The sequence below is a fragment of the Gigantopelta aegis genome, chromosome 4 (genome assembly GCF_016097555.1).
Source record: "Gigantopelta aegis isolate Gae_Host chromosome 4, Gae_host_genome, whole genome shotgun sequence".
NCBI classification, from domain to species: Eukaryota; Metazoa; Mollusca; class Gastropoda; order Neomphalida; family Peltospiridae; genus Gigantopelta; species Gigantopelta aegis.
In genome coordinates, this window is record NC_054702.1 from 52,236,540 (window position 1) to 52,261,886 (window position 25,347).

Here is a 25,347-nt window from a genome sequence, read left to right on the forward strand (position 1 = left end):
TACACATTATTGAAATTTCTGCAATAAAGTTACTTTTTGCATAAAAGAAGAAAAAAAAAGAACATGAGTTAACTCCCTTGAATAGTGACATAATTTGATTGATTTTTCCCTCTGTCTGCAGCTGTGTAGTGTACATATTGAACGCTAAAGGGACATACCCTAGTTTTTAAACACTAAGGCATATTTTTCACCTAGACCCTAGTCTCAACCCATTAAAATGGGACACTAAGTTTGCTTAATTTATAAACTTGTAACAAATTTGGATACAACAGAGTGAAACAAGAGTCTGTGACGTTGCAATACCCTTAAAAACAGACTAAAATGTTACTACATAACCGTTACTTCTCGGACACACACGCGCTTTTAAAAATATGAAAAATGCATTTTGTGGTATTAGAAACACCAGAATGACCAGAAACAATTCGGGTGTATGGAAATGGATAATCTAAACAAAAAAATCTACATAATGTTTGATTTCAGTGATCATAAACGGCTCTAATGATGAAAAATATGCCTTAGTCTTTAAAAACTAGGGTCTGTCCCTTTAATAAGAATGGTGTCATGAATGAATAAGAATGATATCCATGTTTTCAAGTAAAGTTTGGGATGTTTAGCATAGTTATTTTGTGAGACATTTTGTGGCTGTTACGAGAAAGTAAATGTAGGAATAACATTTTACTTGTTGTTAAGAATACAACGTTTACAGTAAAATAGACTGAAGCCGTATATCTCCTAGTTAACATTTTTATTATACAGTTATCCTTTAAAAATGATATTCTCGCAAAATGTTTGACATAGTTTTAACACAAAAGTAATGTGTTTAGCAAATCTCTTTAGTTGCATGTAGGTACTGAGAGCTGTGATGGGTCCTTTCTTTGAGAAAATGGTAGCTCTAAACAGTTTAGCATCCCAGAACAGTGTTTAATAATTTAGTTTTCTTTAACAACACCACTAGAGCACACTGATTAATTAATCATTGGCTATTGGATGTAAAACATTAAGTAATTCTGACTCGTAGTCATCAGTGGAAACCCGATATCACCACTTCATGGGCTACTCTTTTCGATTAGCAGCAAGGGATCTTTTATATGCACCATCCCACACACACAGTAGTACATACCACAGCCTTTGATATACCAGTCGACGCAATAAACTCAGTTTGACAGTAACCAGTATCAAAATTCTATGTGTACAAAACTCTTGCAGATGGTATGTTTTTCAAACTGCAGGGGCGGGACGTAGCCCAGTGGTAAAGCATTCGATTTAATGCACAGTTGGTCTGGGATCAATCCCCATCAGTGGGCCCATTGGGCTATTTTTCTCTCCAGTCAGTGTACCTTGACTGGCATATCAAAGGCCATGGTATGTGTTATCCTGTCTGTGTTAAGGTGCATATAAAAGATTCCTAGCTGCTAATCAAAAAGAGTAGCCCATGAAGTGGCGACAGCGGGTTTCCTATCTCAATATCTGTGTGGTCCTTAACCATATGTCTAATGCCATATAACCATAAATAAAATGTGTTGAATGCATCGTTAAATAAAACATTTCCTTCCTTCCTTCAAACTGCAATTTTTTGTTCTAAGTATTTTTCACACGGTTGCATCTATATTCCAAATATATATTTATTTATTTCACACACCTTTATTGCTTAGATACTCCTCAAAATATAAGTTTGTTTTATTTGCACCTGCAAAATTTGATAACAAATCTGTATTATATCTGTACAATTTACAGGCGGACAGATGCAGGTATGAACTGCGAAAACTGCAGAATGATCTAGATTTAATTCAAAGTCAGAGGTCACCTAATACAGCCAACGTAAGTAGTTATTCCTTTCAACTTGATTTTTGTAAGTCATAACCTGTGATGTCACATTTTTAGTAAGGTGATATTTTAATTTCTACAATCGTGGAATGTGTTTATGCCTAAGAAAGCATAATTTACCAACTACGTTTAATGGTCTACCATAATTATAGGTTTTTGATTTATGGTGTCATTGTGACATTGTGATATTGACAAACACGGCCGTTACAGTACTGACTATCTATTTTGTCATCATAGGTTATTCCTGTGGACCCTTCGTACGAGATGGGGTGGGAATGGTCTTATGAAATTAAAAAATTTCAGTATTATAATAATTGGTTTCAGACAAAGCCAACAATGTTTTATTTATTTTTTCAATTTAAAGGTGCTATGTCAAAATTACAATAATGGCTGTTCCCGCCAAACATAGTTCTTAATTTTTGCTTTGAAACATAAAGCTTATAATAACTAAATAATTACATTTACTAGTAAACAAAAAATACCTTATTTTAGGACTGAATCTTGGGAGTGTATCAGACGCATTAACTAGTGATGTCACTGTTTTATGCGTACACATTCAACACACAAAGTTTATCCAGAATTCTTTGTGATCAACTTGACAAAAGAAACCAAGATGGTGCCTATGCTATATTTAGCCACAAATTATTTGGGGAACCCCTCTTGTCATCCAGTGAAAGACTTAAAGACAGTAAAATTATTATTCTAGAGTTAATTGTGAAAAGATTATGCATGGAATCAATTAATTTGTAGTTATTTATTAAAAATAAGTGTGAAAATAACAAATTATTGTCGCTTCAACTTTTACATAGCACCTTTAAGTAGACTGTTTGTCCAAATTAGACAGCTAATTACAATACCCCACAAAATTAAATTCCGTATATCTACGCCTGTAAGTTGATATCGGCTATAAGTCGAGTGCCTAATTTCAAGCCCTGAAAACATATTTTTTTTATTGACCCGTTTATAAGTCGACCCAAGAAAAACAACTTATAAATATTGAAGTATGTCTTATTTTCAGCACATGAGAACAATAGTGTATGATATTTGAACAAAAGAAAATTAGTTTACAAATTTCGGTTTTCACGTTTTGTACATCGCAATATTCCAATCAAACTACATAGCATCAAAACGAAATATTCCCTTGGTAGATGGTGAAAGCTGTTTGACTGTTACCGTATGGCACTGTACAGCATGGTTTTGTGCACAGACAACAACTTTATTTGTCAACACTGACAACAGATCACTACGATAAAACTGAAAGTATCATCAGTTAATCACGTTTTTTCCGCCATATTAATATATAGGATAACTCTGGAAAGTACACACTGGTTTTTGTACCAATGATGTGTGTCCCTGTTGCTCTAGTAAACTGCAAAGACCAGTCTAAGCTATTTTAAGGAAAAACTCAATAATATTCATGAAGCTAATCATCCACAAAAGATTGTTTGAACACCGATTAATGCCAGTGATCATATTTCAAAATAAACTCAGGCAACAGGTAGTTAGTATTGTTTACATTGTTGTGAGTGAGATCACACACCTTTTCACATAACCAAAACCGGTCTAATGCCAAAAAATAGGTTATAAAAAATAAATTTATAATATTAACATATTTGAGTATAAATACAGGGCATAATTCAACAATAAAACTTGTAAAATAATCCCCAAAACGATAATATTTTTGGGTGAATTTTTTTTGCCTTCTTATAAGTCGATCCCCAAGTTATACAATAATTTTTGGGTGAAAAAAATTCAACTTATAGGCGAAATATACGGTAGTCGTATAAACCTCATAATAATTTGTTTCCTGATGTTTGATATGTTTTTTTAGCTTGTGTCTTTGACCCTGCAAGAGGAGTACAAGATTCGTCAAAACATTATGTTCAAGGCCCACGTCATCTGTGGAACACTCAGCAGCTTTGGCAGCCAGAGGATTGTAAAGTTGTTTCAGTGTGACAGAGACAGAAAACAGGCACCATTCCAGTGCATCATAATAGACGAGGTATGAATGGAAGGAATTAATAGTGCCAGTTTGAGATATTTTCCTACAGTCACGGGATCAAAAATCCCCATCGCCCAATGCCTGTGCCAAGTGGAATTTTCATGTTGGACAAGCAGTTATGTTATCTGCATATGCCCGATGACAAGTGATTAACGTAACACCAAAACTTATTTTAATTTTGTTACAAATCTCGGTAAATCCTTTGGAAAGAGTTACGATCATTCAAGCATTCACATAGCTCTACGGAGAACTACAATAACCCTAACCCTAAATACTGGAATGATCGAAACTCTTGCCAATGTGTTAACACACTAAAACAGAAATTGTGTTGAAAGTTCGATAACAACTTAGTTATTCCCCTTTCCTCTTTTACTATCAACTGAGATCGGTAATTTCAGCCCTGAACATTCGATTGAATTCGTACAAGTAATCGGTCTGATGGTCTTCAAACTTGGAAATAGCGTCCAATACGCTTTACAGCTTATATGAAAATAAAGTATGCATGTCTTGTGTGTGAAATCAAAATGTTTAATTGTTGCATACATGGTATATGAGATGGGATACATTTTAAAATTCACTCAAACAAAGCATAAATATTATGAACTGTATTCTTATAAAAGTTGTAAGATATTTTAGTTTAGATGTAATAAACCTTGTAGCAAAACATACATGTACTTAATATTTTGCAACGGTAAATCTACGTTCATGTTAAATGAACGTCTCTTGAAGGTGAAGTTAGATTTCATTAGACCTACGCTATAATCCACAGCCATACAACAAGTGGTCACTAAGACATACATTGACAAAATAATTATATTTGGATGAACAAGTAGACACTACCAAACAAATAAATCAGCAAATGGACACTACATGAATTTAAAACATAAAGTTTACTTCAACAAGTATAGAAGACAGACAAAAATACAATAAATAGTTGATACTACTGAACACGGATATAAATTTAGTACTGCCTGAGTAAATGTTGTAACCTTTATGTATATTGCCAAAATTCTTTTTTTTGTAATTTTGAACCCCTGCTACAGTGTATTAAAACATTTTGGACCATCTCCGTTACATTTACCCGTGTAGAGTACCTGAGATTTAAGGGCCTTGGGGTTTAGCTTCCTCAGACCCATAGGATTATTTCATCTTCCAACCAGTACTCCATCTTTGATATATAAAAAGGTCATAACGTAGCCTGTGTGAAGGTGTATATAAAAGATCCTTTTGTGGTAATTAGTATGGCTCTTCATTTCATGTCACTGGAGTTGGACGGGTATGTTGTAAAATATTTTCATTGAACCAAAAGGACTTTAAATGTGCTATTTCATAACAAAGCAAATTATATTATTAGGGACATAAACTTGATATGAAATAAATGCTTAATATGTAACATTCTGTCATTATTTCTTATAGTTTATTCATAATTGAGAAAATACAACTTAATTTAATAAACTCAAAATTTAATAACCTACCAAGTTGTGGAGGATAGGATTATGTGCTATCCCTCCCCACAATTTAGTACATTCTGGATTTAGTACTTATTAGCCATTGCCCTTGTTTAGAACTAAATATGACTTTATGATTTAACAGTCATACAAAAACAATTTATTCTGTGTTTAGTACCTTATTCTTATGTCATGCGTCATTGACCGATCTACGCTGTTGATTGATTGCGCTGCTCGATCAGTGGATCCATCCTAATGGCCATCGGTAGATCGGGCTAGCATCAATTGATGGCCCAGACAATCATTGAGCGCACTACATCATCAATGGATCTGTTACAGTAGCAATGGGTAGGCCGCGCCATCAATAGATCTGTTGTTTGTGTAGCGATAGCCCGTCTGTAGATTGCGCATGTATAGATTGAGCACCCTGAACCATCAATGGATCCATTATAGTAGCGATGGGTAGGCCGCGCCATCAATAGATCCGTTGTTAGTGTAGCGATAGGCTGTCTGTAGATTGCGCATGTATAAATTGATGGCGCTGCACCATAAGTGGATCCATCGTTAGCATAGACATTGAGAAACAGCATAGCCATACTGAAGTGTATGATCACTACAGGTATGCTTCAGAAATAAATCCTTTATGTGTATTGGTTATGTTTCCTTATTTTATGGAGTATAATTTTTGTATTATTATTATTAGACAAATGTTGATCCGAGTCAATAATACATTTTAACCTGTTTTTGACAAAACATGCTTTATATAGTTTAAAAAAATATTATATCGTCATTACATAATTTATTTACAGTAACAAGATGTTATTTATATTAGGAGTAAATTATTTAACATGCACCCTTTTGCCTATCATTATAATACTTAGAAAAAGAAGAAGAATATTACGTCTGTAAAAAAGCCACTGATATTAAGTCCTTAGGGACATTTCCAATATTACAATGACGCTGCCCTGTCTAAAACTAACTACCCATTGATGGTGCAGCTTGATCGATCGATACTTGAGTGAACTATTGACAGATTTATTGATGGTGAAGCACGATCGATCGATACTTGAGTGATCTATTGACGGATCCATGGATGGTGTGGCACGATTGATCGATACTTGAGTGATCTATTAACAGATCCATGGATGATGCAGCATGATAGATCGATACTTGAGTGATCTATCAACAGATCCATGGATGGTGCGGCACGATCGATCGATACTTAAGTGATCTATTGACAGATCCATGGATGGTGCAGCACGATTGATCGATACTTGAGAGATCTATCGACAGATCCATTGATGGTGCAGCACGATAGATCGATACTTGAGTGATCTATCGACGGATCAATGGATGGTGCAGCACGATCGATCAATATTTGAGTGATCTATTGACAGATCCATGGATGGTGCAGCACGATTGATCGATACTTGAGTGATCTATTGACTGATTTATTGATGGTGTAGCACGATAGATCAATACTTGAGTGATCTTCCGACGGATCAATGGATGGTGCAGCATGATCGATCGATACTTGAGTGATCTATTTACGGATTCATTGATAGTGCAGCACGATCGATTGATACTTGAGTGATCTATCGACAGATCCATGGATGGTGCAGCACGATCGATCGATACTTGAACGATCTATCGACAGATCCATGGATGGTGCAGCACGATCGATCGATACTTGAACGATCTATCGACGGATCCATTGATGGTGCAGCACGATCGATTGATACTTGAGTGATCTATTGACAGATCCATGGATGGTGCAACACGATCGATACTAAATTCAAGATGTCTGTAAGCTGCATAACGATATGTTGACCTTGCTAAAGTTCTATGTTACTAATATATCACTTATTTGAATTTTGCTAAATTTTAAGATTTCTAATATTTTATGATTTACAGTATATACATTATGTACTGTGCATATTAATGTTCATACATAGAGAATACTACACGACTTTTAGCTTAATACCATTTTTATGTACAAGTTTATAAAAATGGTATTAAACTGAAAGGAGTGTAGTATTTTATTTATTATCTACCTATAATTATTGCTTAGAATTCATCATAAAGTAACAGAAGTAAACATTCAGTGCAGCTGGTGTTCGAGTGTCAGCCCACAATTGAGGTTAATGACCCAGATTTTGATTTTCATAAATTGTTTATTCAACAGCGGTTTTAAAACTACTTCGTATTAATGCGAGTAAAATCAGCCCTAAGTTCAGCCACCTGTTTTTTGCTTACATTTGCGAACTAATTTGACTGGTTTCAGAAGTGGTCATTCTTTTTAACATGAAGTGCTGAAACTAGTTTGGCGGACGGTTTTCTGCTCGGTCTGGCTGAACTCAGCACTGCTTTCAATGAGAAATGTACAAAATCTTACATCACATTGTGTTGACCCCATTCCCCCTTAATGCGCTGATGGCCAATAGCGTTAGTGCTTTGTTAAGGAAAACATGCATCTCACAATGTGATGTACGATTTTGTTATCAAAGTCCATTATCTCTCACAGGTATGTAATAATTGTTAATACCAGATTGTTCTCTTTTTTCTCAGGCTACACAAGCAAGCGAGCTGGATTGCCTGATCCCATTACAGTATGGAACCAGCAAGCTTATTCTTGTTGGAGATCCTGAACAACTCCCACCCACAGTCATTTCACAGGTTAGATATCTAGTTTAACATGTACAGTGCTCTCTGCATTTATAAATCCAGTTTGTGACGATTTTAAACTGTTAGTAATTCTGGTGTGTGCAAGCATATTTTATAACCTTCAGAACCAGGAAGACAAAGAGACTTTCTAATCTTAAATACCTATTAGAAATGTGTGACTTTCATAAATTCTAATTATTCTGAGGAGAAATTTTTGATGTAGAAAAATGCCTATTTCTGCAGAGTAATAGTAAATTTTTAATATGTTAACAGAGATTTAACAAAAATATTTTCTGGCTGGCTTATTTTAATTTTTATATATTGTGAAAATAAGGAAAGAGTGCTTGAATGTGGAGATATACAGAAGTTAGTAAAATGTTAATTTTAAATATTTTCTAACATTGAGATAATCTTTCTCATCATTACTTCAAATTGAAATGCCTGACTGGTGTATATATCTTAATATTTTTTACAATGCCTGACTTTCTTTATTGCTATCTTTATTTTTGACAGGAAGCTGAAAAGCTGAAGTTCGGTCAGTCTCTGTTTGAGAGATTTCACAGTTACTTCAAACATGCCGACAGCAATGCTGTCATATTGCTGGACACACAGTACCGCATGGACCCTGCCATTCTGCACTTTCCCAACCAGTTTGTGTATCATGGTTTACTCAAAACAGACCCGTAAGATCTCCTTCTTGTACGTAGCTGTATTTTGGATATTTGAATGAATGAATGTTTAACAACACCCCAACACAAAAATACACATCAGCCATTGGGTGTCACTTATTAATGCCCTTGAAAAACACAATTTGCTAGGCACAAAATAGTGGCCTGCAAAAAGTGGTCGATTGTTTTCAGACCTGATAGGTGAAATAGATTTTTACCTGTTAGAACCACCCCAGAAATTGCATGTCATTCTTCAATCGACATGTGTCTATGTGTCTATTTTGCTTTTTAGCTGTGATTCACTTATAATATTTTAATTTCATAATGCTCTATTTCAAAACAAACATGTTTCTGTATACTTCTTTCACACGGAATACAACTATTACTAGTTAAAACAGTATTATGGAAACATTCACAAGAGGTTCCACTTGATATTATAAGTATCACTGTCAACAATGTCTTTCACTGGTATATTTTTAGGTCTGTCATTCTGAAGACCCAGAAGTTTCCCCTGTTTCCATACCTGGTATTTGACATGAAACTTGGACAGGAAGAGTGTTCGCAGTTGTCAGGGTAAGTAAATCCAGTAATGCTCAACCTGTAAAAAATGTTTCTGAGAAACATTTTCAAAAGATTTACTGTAAATGTTCTTAATAATGGAGATAAGTGATAAAATTGTTAGCACTTTGATATATTGTGAAACGTCAGGCATTTGTCTTCAAAGTGTTGAAGGGTTTGATGGAACGTAGCCCTGTGGTGAAGGGTTTGATGGAACGTAGCCCTGTGGTGAAGGGTTTGATGGAACGTAGCCCTGTGGTGAAGGGTTTGATGGAACGTAGCCCTGTGGTGAAGGGTTTGATGGAACGTAGCCCTGTGGTGAAGGGTTTGATGGAACGTAGCCCTGTGGTAAAGCGCTTGCCTGATGCGTGGTTGATCTCGCATCGTTCCCCGTTGGTGCGCCCATTTGGGCTATTTCTTGTTCCAGCCAGTGCACCACGACTGATACATCAAAGGATGTGGTATGTGCTATCCTGTCTGTGGGGTGGTGCTTATAAAAGGTCCCGTGCTACTAATGGAAAAATGTAGTGACATCCAATAGCCGATGATTAAAAAAAATCACAGTTACCAAATCCAATAGCCGATGATTAAAAAAAATCACAGTTACCAAATCCAATAGCCGATGATTAAAAAAAATCAGTTACCAAATCCAATAGCCGATGATTAAAAAAAAATCACAGTTACCAAATCCAATAGCCGATGATTAAAAAAAATCACAGTTACCAAATCCAATAGCCGATGATTAAAAAAAAATCATAATTACCAAATCCAATAGCCGATGATTAAAAAAAAATCACAGTTACCAAATCCAATAGCCGATGATTAAAAAAAATCACAATTACCAAATCCAATAGCCGATGATTAAAAAAAAATCACAATTACCAAATCCAATAGCCGATGATTAAAAAAAATCACAGTTACCAAATCCAATAGCCGATGATTAAAAAAAATCACAGTTACCAAATCCAATAGCCGATGATTAAAAAAAAATCACAATTACCAAATCCAATAGCCGATGATTAAAAAAAAATCACAGTTACCAAATCCAATAGCCGATGATTAAAAAAAATCACAATTACCAAATCCAATAGCCGATGATTAAAAAAAATCAGTTACCAAATCCAATAGCCGATGATTAAAAAAAAATCACAGTTACCAAATCCAATAGCCAATGATTAAAAAAAAATCACAATTATCTAATCCAATAGCCGATGATAAAAAAACCATCACAATTACCAAATCCAATAGCCGATGATTAAAAAAAATCACAATTACCAAATCCAATAGCCGATGATTAAAAAAAATCACAGTTACCAAATCCAATAGCCGATGATTAAAAAAAATCACAGTTACCAAATCCAATAGCCGATGATTAAAAAAAAATCACAATTACCAAATCCAATAGCCGATGATTAAAAAAAAATCAGTTACCAAATCCAATAGCCGATGATTAAAAAAAAATCAGTTACCAAATCCAATAGCCGATGATTAAAAAAAATCACAATTACCAAATCCAATAGCCGATGATTAAAAAAAATCAGTTACCAAATCCAATAGCCGATGATTAAAAAAAAATCACAGTTACCAAATCCAATAGCCAATGATTAAAAAAAAATCACAATTATCTAATCCAATAGCCGATGATAAAAAAAACATCACAATTACCAAATCCAATAGCCGATGATTAAAAAAAATCACAATTACCAAATCCAATAGCCGATGATTAAAAAAAATCACAGTTACCAAATCCAATAGCCGATGATTAAAAAAAATCACAATTACCAAATCCAATAGCCGGTGATTAATAAAAATCACAATTACCAAATCCAATAGCCGATGATTAAAAAAGCAATGTGGTGTTGTTAAACAAAATAAAGTTTAACTTTTTAACTGTCTTCAAAGATCATTTTATAGTTAAGCTTACGGTGCAGTGGATTGTAGGATCGATCACCCATCAGCTTTTATTCCATCCCAACCAATGCTCTACCATGTGTATTTCACTCCAAATCAAAGTTCGTATAGCCACAACAGGAAGTAACCACATTGAACGCGTGTTGATTTAAATTGAAGCAGTTTGTGTATTTGATTTGCCCACCTTCCAATAGCTTCCCTTACTGTTCAGTCATACCATCAGTTATGATTATGATACAAACCGACCTAAATTGAGAAAGCAACTGTCTGGGATGGACCACTTTCTAAAACTTCCTTTGATGACTACCTTACATGTACTTAGCCATTGATGAGATATGTACTTGGACAATCATAAATTGAAGTTTTATTTGGTTAGTAAATTTATGATATTTGAATTGCACTAGTTTGCCATGTACCTGGTACTGTAAAACAGTTGTGCTTGAAACGAGCAGGGTGCCACTAAAATTATGAGTAGTGTGAAAATTTTTAACCAATATCAAGTACTTTTTTTGTTATATTTGAAAGGAGCAGCTTGAAATAAGTTTAATGGCAATGTGCTGTAGTATTTTAATTTATATCTATGATGAGTGCATATAACAGCCTTATTTATCTTCATACATTAAAATTGTCTGTGGGATTTGATATGGTAGTGTACATCCTGTAAATACATGCTCTGAGTTGTCTCATGTTTATTTCCGTTAGATCAAAGAATAACCCCCTGGAGGCTCAGTTTACTGCTGTGTTGTGCAAGACGATCCTGGAACGCAAGTCGATAACGCCAGATAAAATTGGTATAATCTGCCCCTACCAGAGTCAAAGAGCACTTATTTTTGAGCACTTGAGAAAATGGTGAGTTCACATAATACAGGATTAAACGGACAGTCCTGAGTTTACAACCTTTGTAAAATATTTCCGACCAAAGTGTTGTTATGATGTTAAATTAATATTTTTTTGTAAAACATAAAAGAAGCTATGTAATAAATACAGAACTTCACATACACTGTTTTTGCTTCGTATTTATTGCACTTGTTTATTTTGCGAAAGAACATACCACTCTGGTATATATTCTTGCGCAAAATAAATTTGTGCAATAAATAGGAAGTGAAAACAACGTATGTGAAGTTCTGTATATTTATTACATACCTATTCAATTTTACTATAGTGATAAAAACATTTTGAAACTGTGTGATAAATTTATTTTGTATCGCACATGTGCGATCTGGACCAGAACTTTTAAATGGGGAATTTCCTTATTTTTACTGCAGTTGGTGCCTTTTATTTACTGACGTCATATATAAATTACAAATTACATCACATCGTATTTGAAACGTTACACAAGCCTGCCGCAGAGCATGATTCTTAACATAAAGCAAATCCATGAAAGGAGTTTTGATGATAGATTTAACAAACTGTTGTTATGACATTAAATCAAAAACCGTTTTAGTAAAACAAATGAAGGTATGTAATAAATACAGAACTTCATATATGTTGTTTTCGCTTCCTGTTTATTTTGTGAAAGAACATACCACTCGACCACTACTCGGTCACGTGGTATATATACTTGCGCAAAATAAAATTGTGCAATAAACAGGAAGCGAAAAAACAATGTATATGAAGTTCTGTATATGTCTCATCTACCCGTACACATGTTTAGTGTACTGTGATAAACACCCATAGGCACAAGTTTCATTGATCTAGGATTCAGAAAATGATCTAACCATGAAACTTTTAACACAAAAGTTGATGCTGTCATCACCGCCACTGTTGAAAAAGTAATACCTATATCTCGCCTTTTTATTTCATAAAGGCGAGATGAAAACCAACACATTAAAGAGACTGTCCCGAGTTTGCAGTCATTGTAAGATGTTTGCGACAACAGAGCCTTGTTGGAGACTACTATTTCATACTAAATACATTTTCTTGTCTAGAATACCAGTGTCTGTATATCGAACGTGTTTGTGGTCATATACTGTTTGTAGCATTCAGTTTTTACTTTAATTCGTGATATATATTTTTTCGTATGTACAAAATTATTAGGAGGTAAAATCCGGTTTGGGCTACTACAAGCATTAGAACAACAACAAACACCTTGTAAATACAGACACTGGTATTCTAAATAAGAAAATGTATTTAATTTGTATGTAACATCATCAAAAAGGCTCCTTTCATGGATTTACTCAGCGTTAAGAATCTTACTCTGCGGCAGTCTTATGTAATGTTTCAAATACGATGTGACGTCATTTGTAAATCATATATGACGTCGGTAAATAAAAGGTGCTAACTGCAGTAAAATCAAAAAAGGAATTCCGCATTTAAAAATTCCGGTCCATATTGCACATATGTGTGATAAAAAAAAAAATGTATCGTACGGTTTCAAAATGTCTTTATCACTATAGTAAGATTGAATAGGTATGTAATAAATTTAATTCTGCACAGTCCTTGTCTTCTTTAGTTGTTTGTTGATCTTATGATATGTACCTTGTATGTAATAAAGATAATTCTGTTTATCTTTTGTTTTAATAAATGTCGGGGAACATTTTGTTCAGTATCATGTCGCAAGTTTTAGAGATCGCTACACAATTTTAAAACATTAAACAGTAGAACTTTGCTAATCAATTTTCAGTTGGCTAATCAAGATTTTCAAAACAAAATGTTCCCTGAATGTTATTTAGGTAATAATGACAACTTACTGTAAAAATTCTGTTATTAAATAATAGGTATATTTTGCACAGTGGTGCTCTAAGTTTTTGCTAGTTTATTATCTCTCATTCAGCAAGTTCTTTGTACATATAATATCCTTTTAATCAAGATGCCTATTAATTATTGACAACCCTATGATCTTCGTTCTTTAAAGTAACATACCCTAGCTTTTTTGAGGAATGAATCTTGTTTTTTGGTTTCACATAAAATTAATGTTGAGCTACATATACTACAAACAACCAGAAATAATTGTGATTTGCCCAAATTTATAATTTAAGCAGAAAGTTGTAAGTAAACAATTGATAACTGAATATGATGGCTGTGAAATATTGAAATTGGTACATTTAAATTATTTTATCAAAAAAATTAATACAATTTAGTGACTTGATGAGATGGTTGTGTTTTATAGTGGTCTGAGCAATATTGAGGTCGGTACAGTGGATGGGTTCCAGGGAAGAGAAAACCACATCATAATCATGTCTTGTGTGCGGGCTAGAAGTAGCTCAGGTGGGATTGGGTAAGTAAAAAAAAAGCAGAAAAAAAGCAGAACATATTAACTGTTGAGTCAGCATGTAGTGTGATTAAAGTTCCAGTCAGTTAATTTATATCTGCCTGTCTAAAAGACGGATCAAATTATGGTATGGTATTATCCATCTGTCCGTACGTCTGTCTTTCTGAGCAATTCTTGTCGGGGCCATGTCTTCCTTGCCAGTAAATATAGGAACTGATCAAACCTTGCATGCAAGTACAAATTGGGATGATGGTATGTCTTTTACCATAACTAGGTCACTGTGATCTACTTTTCATGCATTACTGAACATTAAAGGAAATGTATGTCTAAGTCTATCTTCCTTTATCTTATCAATTTGTAACACATTCAGTAATCATTGTGTTTCTTCAACAAACACCTGACCGGCATATCATGTACCTCACCCTTACTCTTGTTTCTTTTTTCACATAGAGTATAATACATGTTTTTCTCCATATTTCATTTATTATATAAAAAAAACAATTCTCCATATTTTTCTGTTTCCAGATTTCTTGCCGATCATCGCCGAATGAATGTGGCCATGACACGAGCCAAGTATGCATTCTTTGTAATTGCTCATCTCGACTCGTTAAAGGTAAAATATGTGGATGAATACTTTTATTTCCTGACTATTTAATGTCAGGGTTTTAACAAGTTTAATTTCTCAGATTTAATACATCTTTTAAAAAAACCCAAATGTAAACTTTATTTAATACATCTTGATGCAGGTTCAATTATATTAAAGATCCATTTGAGAATATTTGGATTTTATGGTGTACTGTAAAACTCAGTGGTAGAATGTTTGGCAGAGATACGATGGGCTACAGGATCAATCCTTCTCAGTGAACTGATCTATTTCATCCAGTTCCAACCAGCTTTGCACAAAAGAAAGAAAGAAATGTTTTATTTAACGACGCACTCAACACATTTTATTTTACGGTTATATGGCGTCAGACATATGGTTAAGGACCACACAGATTTTGAGAGGAAACCCGCTGTCACCACTGCATGGGCTACTCTTTCCGATTAGCAGCAAGGGATCTTTTATTTGCGCTTCCCACAGGCAGGATAGCACAAACCATGGCCTTTGTTGAACCAGTTATGGATCACTGGTCAGTACAAGTGGTTTACACCTACCCATTGAGCCTTGCGGAGCACTCACTCAGGGTTTGGAGTCGGTATCTGGATTAAAAATCCCATGCCTCGACTGGGATCCGAACCAGTACCTACCAGTTTGTAGACCGATGGCCTAACCACGACGCCACCGAAGCCGGTTTGCACAAAATAATGACATTTAAACTCTGATCAATAATTGTGGTCACATTTATTTTTTAATAGAAAATTGTGTTCATTACTAAAAGGCGAAAACTGATAATTAACAGATAATTGCAGTATAAATTTTTTGTCACAGGCAGCAGATAACTGGCGATCTATGATCAAGGATGCAAGAGAAAGAAACCTGATTTTGGATGTCACTGCAATGTCCGACTTCACAAAAATAACCAGACGCTGTTTTAAAGGAAGGGACAATCAAGACATTTGACCTGGTATGCATATTCAATGATATACAATACACATTATTGCTTAATATCAACAAGTATAATCGTATAGTCAATTAATAAAATGATTAGATGTGACGGCTATTATATATAACGGGCGAAGCCATTTTGTATCATCCCAGTGAATACGCCCTCTGGCAAGCTGGTGGTTACGTAATACCTAACGCGTCACGTCAGGAATGAGCCTTAGAACTAGAGAAACACAATCTACCTGGTTTTTGCGGGATGATAAATAGTCATACATTGCAATGTTCTGTAATAATACACATCCCAGTAAGCCATCAATAAGTCAGGAATTAGTCTTCAAACTGAAGAAACAAAAGATACCTGATTTTTGCAGATGCATCACAATATTCTGTAATAATAGTCATCCCAGTAAGCCAGCAACAATTATATATTTATGTTTAATACAAAATAAACCACCATTGTCAGTGTTGAAATAATTGTATTATGGTTTGTACATAAATTAACCCACATACTGAAATAATAATCGGAGTGTTTTCTTAGTTAATTGGTCTTTTCTTTCCGTGGCCTGTACCTGTGGTTCCTGATTTGCAGGTGTATATTTAGACGGTCCCCAGACACTGTGTTTAGACACACTAAAAAACGTGCCTCTTTTATTAAGATCACAGGGTATTGTGTGTTAACCGTAGTACGGACACCCCTCTAATCACAATCGATTACTGTAAGTAATTCTGTAAAACCCTTGATTAAGTAGACTTTCCCATCTAAAATCACAAAACTGACCAATTACGTAGTCCCAAAGAAAAGAAAATTATCACTTGGGTATCATGAGTGGTTGTTTTTGCTTGAACGTAGCATACCAATAGGCCTAATAATATGCTTTTTTTTCTTTGGAGTTTTAAAAAAAGAAAAATACTATAACTCCATTTTGTTCTGTTGATGCAAATTGAAATATATTTAGTAAAATAGTTTATTATACTATCAAGTAATTTATGTGGTTTTACAAGTCAGGTTGATGAAAGCGAAGCGCCTTGTCGTAAATTAGAGCGTTTGTTTACACTGTGCATAGAGCAGATGGACGGAGCTGACGTCACTTCGCCCCAAGCTATACCACCGAACGTCACAAAAATGAAACAAAATGGCTGCCCCCAGTTAGCAGGAATAATCATGTTTTTTTATTAACTCTAAAATTACGCGTTTTTCATTTGCTAAAGTGTCAGTATGTGTTGGTGGTCCGGGTATGCATTTTTCCAACACATAAATCTCTTGTTTGAGTTTACCTTTAAGAACAGGTGAGAACTTCAGCATATAATACAGAGATTATTATCGAGCTTGTGTGTGGTATTGATTTTACGAAACAAGTGTCATGATTCTTGTATTACGAGAGCAAGGGTAATACATGAATCCTAACACGAGTTTCATAAAATCAGTACAACTCACACGTGAGTGTAATCATTTGTTTATTATCCATATTATTATTTCTATTTTTTATGAATAATAAAGGCCGTCTCAAACTAGAAGAAGACGACGACAAAATGACGTCATATTTAACATGCTCCGTCTGAGCTAGGACTTGAGAAGCGACACTTTCCCAACGTCATGTTATGATGTCGCTTTCCCAGAATTATATCATTACACGTGTTATCACGTGTGCTTCATATGTGTTTTGTTAACTCTGTTATGTTGAACCATGTGGATAATAAAATACAGCATGCACTACCCCACCATTCCCCTTGTCACTACCATGTGTAGCTGCTTAATATAATCCGTTTTTGGAAATAGATCTTGACCAAACAAAATATGTGCAAAAGACAGAAAGGCCTGTTTAAATCAATCGTTCGTGATTACAAGTATGTGTAGGTTGACCTTAATACAAACAGAAATCCACATTAAAAATGGTTTTCTTTACAAAGTTTAGATGACTTTAGCAGATTTTCTTTTTCTGAATTAACATGTTTTTAAAACCAATGAAAACAGAACACCCAAGTTGACAACACAATTTAATTAGTTTTTTCCTGAATGACAATGTTTTAATAATACAAATTTTGAGTTTAATGTTTTGTTTGTCATTTTACAGTGAGATATCATAGCATGTGTTTGCACATTTTAATGTAATATTTTATTTTTCAGATGATGACGATTAACTGGATTAAAATTAAAGCAGAACATTACAAATTAATCTTGTGATCAGTTTTAACTGCTGGATGTGGTTTGCTGAACATGCTGGAACGAGCACCACGTGCTGTGTTTATAAGCGGGACTATTTATATCATGTGTCATATCCATTTTATAGACTGTAGTTATAAAATCCATTATAGGTTTTCAACGATGAACACTGCCAGTGTTTATTTTAAGTTATTAGTCTATGTTCTGTCCACTCTTTTTAAAAAATAGTCAACTGTTTTGTATTTTTCCTCTTTTAAAGAAAAGAAAATTTGAGGGGGACATACATGCAATAGGAGAAATGCAAAGCTATATAATTTTAATATACAGTGGACTCTGTCTAAACCGGATTCTGTGTAATCTGGATCTGTCCATTTCTAAAGCCCCGTCCAGCTCCCGTTAGCTCTTAGGTATAAATCTCTGCCTAATCCGTACTCTGTCTACTCTGGACTCCGGATCAAAAATCAAGAACGAAAGAACTGTTCAAGCATTAATTACCTCTGTCTACACTGGATTGGGATTTGACTGAACAACGGGCTGCTTAATTAGTTGAACAATGATTGACACTTGCCGAGTAATCAGAACGCCGTCGCAAGATCAAATACAAAATGTAAAGGCCGTTAAATCTGGATTTTGTAATTCAAATAATTTCGTACGTATGAATAAATAATGTTTTAGGAAATAAAATGAAATTTAACCTAGTACAAATATTAGAACGACCAGAAACACGTTTAATATGCAGCCACTAATATTTTATGCAGAAAAATATATTTGATATGAAATTTACAATCGTTAAAAAGTCTCTGTTAGTGGATAACATCTTCAAAATTGCAACAAACTCGGGAATGTCCCTTTAGGTATATATTTTTATGTCTGTGAGATAATTGATTCCAAGTCTGGCTTGTATGACTATGTTTCCCAACCATCCATGGGTTCAAATGTCGTTGTCGATCATTCAAGAACCATAACTCTGGATGAACTCTGCCTAAACCGGTCCTCTATGTAAACCGGACTATTTCTACGGTACGAAGTGAGTCCGGTTTAGACAGAGTCCACTGTATAAATAAAATTGCTTCCTTTGAAGATTTCTCCGAATTTTGTCAATATTGAACCTTGTTTTTTAAAAAAACATGACTTCGTTCTGGTTGTGAATTTCCATGTGCTGTTTAAATGCTAAAATATATATCATGAAATTGTTTAAAATTTCGTTTCCTGCCATCATTAAAAGAATTGACATTCTAGACCAGGTCGTCTTAGCCTTTGTCTTACCCACTTTTATGACATCATTCGAAGCATCTGAGAATGGAAGATTTGTATAGCCCATTTACATATTTAAAAAACTAAAAAGGTCAGGTAACCCATTTCATTCTGCATAATCCGATATGGAAATTTAATGTGTAAACAAAACAATCATTCATGTAATTATCAGAGGCCTGTTACTCTGATAACTGTGGTTTCATTTGCTCAATGCCAGGTCTTTGTTTTAGCAAAGAGTGTCTCAAAAACAAATATTGATTTGTTATTATCATGAAGATTATTTCCCTCTAGTAACATTTGCATTTGTATTTATATATTATCCATGTGACTGAAAGTAAATGGTGCTGTATATATCAGATATGATATATGTGTTATAAAACATTTTGTGTATCTCTTAAACATATGAAAAGTTTAGGCGCAAAACGCGATATATCCATTTTTCATTTTCAGTAAAAGTGATTTTTTTAATTAGAGTATATCGCGGGATTTACTTGAAGAAAGAAAATGGTTTATATCGCGTTTTGCGCCTGAACTCTTCATATATTGAAGAGACATTCTTGTTCATTGATCAAGTTCATTACCTTTTTAGGGCAATCACCACTGTGTTCCTCATTCAAGTTAAAAATCTTACAGTAGTACATGTGCAATGTTTGGGTCAGGACAGTTCATAGATAGTGTATTTTAAAGGTGCATTATCGTAGTTGCAAGTGTGGATTAAAAAAAAAAATAGGAGTGGGGGTTACATTCATTATTATTTTTTATTATTTTTTAATTATAATTGACTATAAATTAATCAATACCACATAATTTTTGCATAATTAACTAAAAAGTATTGAAATCGTAATGTGTTGTCACAATGTGCAGTTTCAAGAAGCCTTAAAAACAACAAAAAACCCCAGAAAGTTGTCATATATCCATCAAAACAACCACCACGTGTTTACCATAAAAAAATTACAGGTAAACATTTGGAGCTAAATGCAACAACTGATATAATCTTCTGTTTGTGATCTATAGATTTTTCTATTGCGGTCGACAACAGTCACTTTTCGGACACTTGTTTTGGTTTCATACACAATAAATAAAACATATCCAACAGTGATTTTGTTTATGTGATCTATTTGACAAAAGGTACTTTTAAAACTTAAAATTAATATTTTGTTCAGAATTATGAAAAATTAAAAAATACCGACCTGTAAACAACGTTGTCTGCTGTTTTAAGAATGCTGGAAAAATTCCAATGCACAATTGCTAATGAACATTTTTTGTTTGAACATTACTAATGCACCTTAATGTGTTTGAAGAAAATCTTGAGATTAAAAAATTGTACCTTTTACGAAATATGGATTTCAACTGAAATTACGGTAAGATATGTTATATTTATTGTGTACGAAGCCAAAACAAGGGTGCAAAGAGTGACTGTCGTCGACCTTAATAAATGAAATTATTATATTTTTTATGGGCATGTACTTTCAGGTATCGTAATTTTGGCATTCAACTTTGATAGAATCCCTTTATGCCAAGCCCCCCCCAAAAAAACCCGTAAGAATAGCTTCATTAGTGTGAAAGATGTTATTAGTTTATTTTTCGCACATAATACATGTCATATTTGGAACACTTTTGATAATGATGTCTGGGCTATCTGTTAACCTTTATAACTACTTGCCATGCAATAATTGAAGCATCTTCTCAAAGAAATAGTCTTGAAGCAGAGTGTTTATTTTGCTTTGAAGTTTGTAATGGGCCAAATTTAACATTGTTATCAGTATTCAAATACGCCTTTCCACACACAAGGTCCTTCAAGTTTGAAAATATAATGAATATGCTGGATGATCAATGGGAGCAAGGTCAGGTGAATATGCTGGATGAGAAAATGCCTCAAAGTCACCTTTTCATATGGCAACCTTTCATTATGTATAAATGTGAAAGTAGATTTTGCACAAAGAAGCTGAACATCATCAAAGATCATTTGTTTTGCACTGTCTCTTTATCAAATTCATGAAATATATCATTATTATAATTCTTGTATTGCCTATTGATATATAAAGGATTCGTCACGAGTATTTTTTAATATGGAAAATATCAACCGAGTCTATGTTAATCGGTATTTGTCGAGGCTAGATGAGGTTGATATTTTACCTATTAAAAAACATGAGTAGCGAATTCTATTTATCTTATAACACTTCTAAAATAACATTCTAATTACTTTTTTTTAGTAAATCACAGTACTAAAGTCGCCGCCATCGATAATATGACTTCCATCATGATTAGCACAGATTAGTTTGATGTCATGCATTTTAAACAAATCTTTGAAAATGTTACGCTCAGGTACACAGGTCTTGTTGGCTTGTAAGCAAATGACCCATCCACAGCAACAAATTACCTAGAGACCTTGCAGATTTGCATACCATTATTAACTGGGTTAATAAAGTAAATTATCACATGGGTTTATGACATGGATATCATGGGTAAGTTATAGGATAAGAAATGTCTATGCCATTTGTGTTGTGTATTTTAGCCCTTTTGGTCAGTAGATGCTTAACATTTATTATTGATAGTATTTACCTTGCTATATTGCTTCAGTTTGGAATGAATATGAATTAATGGACCAATAGTAAATATCAGCCATTTAACTTGTAGAATGTAAATTTAAGTAGTATTGCAGTAAATATGTCCTTGTGATCAAATTCTTGGTTGGAATGGACTAGAGTCTGTTTTTAGTGTTGTGAGAAAACGCTGTATATAGCTGAAGGTCCAGTAAGCTACTATTAGTTCAATGGATCGGATTGGCCAACAGACAAAATCCAATGTTGACATTAAATGTTACAAATATATCAACTTGACTGAAGATCACATTTGTGACAGATGACTTTTGACTAAACCTCACACTATTAAGATTGTTTGAGTGTTTTTCTGCTGCCCAGAATTTAAATGTTTTCTAGGACAATCATTTTTGTTGTGTTATCTGTAATTGAAACTTGTAGAATTCTTATTTTGTTGACAAAAACATTTTGACTCTCATTTTTATATTGTGAGAATTATTCTCCTAGTCAATTTTTTAATACACTTGATATGTAGTTAATATCAGTGATTTGTATTTTGTATATTTTATTCTTTTGAGAATTGTTTTTTTTTTTGCAAGAAAATCAGAAACAAATAATAAAAATAATGTTTAGTCATATTTGATTGCCATTAAAGAGACTATCTCAAATTTTATGCCATAAAAACGAGAGCAAGTGAACTCATCCAAAAACCAACTTGTCCTAGCAGTTGGTCAACTGTTTAGTCAGTTAACTTGCCTCCAAAAAGTTACTAACTCATCCCGGTGTTTGATCAACTCGCCCATATCCCACTCTACTATTCATAATTCAGATGATCATTAAAAAAACTTCATCTACTCTTTTGTGTGATGAAACTGCAATGTATTTCATGCCAGGACATACAAATGGGGTTCAGAAGTGTGAACTGTCATAGTGGTAAAACAAATAATGAACAATTATTAAATTGCTTTCATCTGCTGTTGTTGTCTAGACAAAAAAACAACAACACTGGGGCGAGTTGACCAACCACTGGGGCGAGTTGACCAACCACTGGGGCGAGTTGACCAAACACTGGGGCGAGTTGACCAACCACTGGGGCGAGTTGACCAACCACTGGGGCGAGTTGACCAAACACTAGGGCAAGTTGACCAAACACTAGGACGAGTTGGTAACTTTGGGAGTGGAGGGTGGGGGGCAAGTTGACTAAACTGTTCGGGGTGAGTTGACCAATCACTAGGGCGAGTTGACCAATCACCAGGGCAAGTTGACCAAATACTAGGGCAAGTTGACCAAACACTAGGACGATTTGGTAACTTTGGGAGTGGAGGGTGGGGGGCAAGTTGACTAAACTGTTCGGGGTGAGTTGACCAATCACTAGGGCGAGTTGACCAATCACCAGGGCAAGTTGACCAAATACTAGGGCAAGTTGACCAAACACTAGGACGATTTGGTAACTTTGGGAGTGGAGGGTGGGGGGCAAGTTGACTAAACTGTTCGGGGTGAGTTGACCAATCACTAGGGCGAGTTGACCAACCACTAGGGCGAGTTGACCCCAATCACCAGGGCAAGTTGACCAAATACTAGGGCAAGTTGACCAAACACTAGGACGATTTGGTAACTTTGGGAGTGGAGGGTGGGGGGCAAGTTGACTAAACTGTTCGGGGTGAGTTGACCAATCACTGGGGTGAGTTGATCAAACACTAGGGCGAGTTGACCAATCACCAGGGCAAGTTGACCAAATACTAGGGCAAGTTGACCAAACACTAGGACGATTTGGTAACTTTGGGAGTGGAGGGTGGGGGGCAAGTTGACTAAACTGTTCGGGGTGAGTTGACCAATCACTGGGGTGAGTTGATCAAACACTAGGGCGAGTTGACCAATCACCAGGGCAAGTTGACCAAATACTAGGGCAAGTTGACCAAACACTAGGACGATTTGGTAACTTTGGGAGTGGAGGGTGGGGGGCAAGTTGACTAAACAGTTCGGGGTGAGTTGTCCAACCGCGGGGACAAGTTGGTTTTGGGGCGAGTTGACCAGCCTTCAGACTAACATATTAACCAACTAACCAAGCCTTTTTAACAATTAAAAATGTCTGTATGTACAATGTGTTTCTTGTCATAACGTTGTAGTAGCCCAAACTGGATTTGATCTCCAGTAATTATGTATGTACAAAAAGATATATAGGCCTGTATAGTAGGAACTAAAGTAAAATGTGACCTACTGTAAACTCTGTGATAAGAAATAATTGTTTTGTTTAACGACACGACTAGAGCACATTGATTTATTAATCATTGGCTATTGGATGTCAAACATTCAGTAATCTTGATATATAGTCTTGGAGAGGAAACCGGCTATATGTTTGCATTAGTAGCAAGGGATTTTTTATATGCACCATCCCACAGACAGGATAGCACATACCATGGTCATTGATATACCAGTCATGGCGCACTGGCTGGAACGAGAAATAGCCCAGTGGGTCCACCGACGGGGATCGATCCCAAAGCGACCGTGCATCAAGAGAGTGCTGTACGACTGGGCTATGTTCCGCCCCCTGTTTGATAAGAAACACATGGATATACAGTCCGTGTTTCAGACATTTTAAAGCTGTTGATCTTAGTATATAACTGGTGTCACAAACACAGATTCATTTTTTCAGCTTGAATTTAATCAGTTTGAAAATGTACAAAGTATCTATGATGAATTCATTTTGAAGTAGTGGTGCAGTACTAGTAAGATTAGATCGATACAGGTCATTTTAGTCACTCTCTAAAAGTAAAAGTCATGTTGTTTGTACTACAGGGCCCCGTTTTACAAAGCGATCTTAGTGTTGAGATCACCTTAAGTGCATAAGGTAGCTAAGTACATAGGGGCCTAATTCACAACGGTCTCTTAGGCTCTGCTAGACAACAAAACATCCTCTTTGCAAGTCTTTTAGCATTGCACTGTGAGATCACAAAGTTGCGAGAGTTTAGTGAATTAGGCCCCTGGGCCCCGTTCCACGAAGCGATCTTAGTCCTATGATAACTTAAGTGCATAGGGTAGCTATGCGCTTACGGTAATCTTAGGGCTAAGATCGGTTTGTGGAACGGGGCCCTGGGCTGTAGTAAAAAGGTAAATCTTTATTTATTGATGTAGGCCCTGATATATGGAATTGTATCATTAGAAAGGAAAGGAATATTTGTTTAATGACACCTCGGCACGTGGAATCTTACTCATTTGGTGGATCTGTCACTTGATGTGCTTTGGTTGTGAGATTGAATTCCCTTAGTGAACCCATTCTTAGTTTCGTTTTCCAGACTAACCAGTGCTATCAAAAGCCATGGTATGTGTTTTTTTCTGTCTCAACCAGTACGGCGCCCCACGACTGGTATGTCGAAGGCCATTGTATGTGGGGGTTTTCTGCCCCAATATAAGTGACTTATGACTGGTATATCAAAGGCCATGGTATGTGTTGTTCTGTCTATGCCTCTAAGACTATGTCTGAATTATCAAATGTTTAACATCCAATATATATCATCTGACAATGATTATAATAAAATCAGTATATATTCTAGTGGTTCATT

At 35.0% G+C, this 25,347-nt stretch overlaps 1 protein-coding gene across 1 annotated transcript in view; it reads left to right on the forward strand.

The window, feature by feature from the left end:
* LOC121370716 overlaps nucleotides 1-18,423 on the forward strand; it is a 49,927-nt gene extending 31,504 nt beyond the window's left edge. Inside the window, exons 15-24 of the mRNA XM_041496129.1 lie at nucleotides 1,735-1,818; nucleotides 3,656-3,826; nucleotides 7,843-7,950; nucleotides 8,452-8,621; nucleotides 9,087-9,179; nucleotides 11,778-11,924; nucleotides 14,185-14,292; nucleotides 14,812-14,899; nucleotides 15,716-15,851; nucleotides 17,958-18,423. Coding sequence (XP_041352063.1) covers nucleotides 1,735-1,818; nucleotides 3,656-3,826; nucleotides 7,843-7,950; nucleotides 8,452-8,621; nucleotides 9,087-9,179; nucleotides 11,778-11,924; nucleotides 14,185-14,292; nucleotides 14,812-14,899; nucleotides 15,716-15,847 — 1,101 coding nt within the window. The 3' untranslated portion in view covers nucleotides 15,848-15,851; nucleotides 17,958-18,423. The remainder of the gene's footprint in view (nucleotides 1-1,734; nucleotides 1,819-3,655; nucleotides 3,827-7,842; nucleotides 7,951-8,451; nucleotides 8,622-9,086; nucleotides 9,180-11,777; nucleotides 11,925-14,184; nucleotides 14,293-14,811; nucleotides 14,900-15,715; nucleotides 15,852-17,957) is intronic.
* Nucleotides 18,424-25,347: the final 6,924 nt, after the last annotated feature.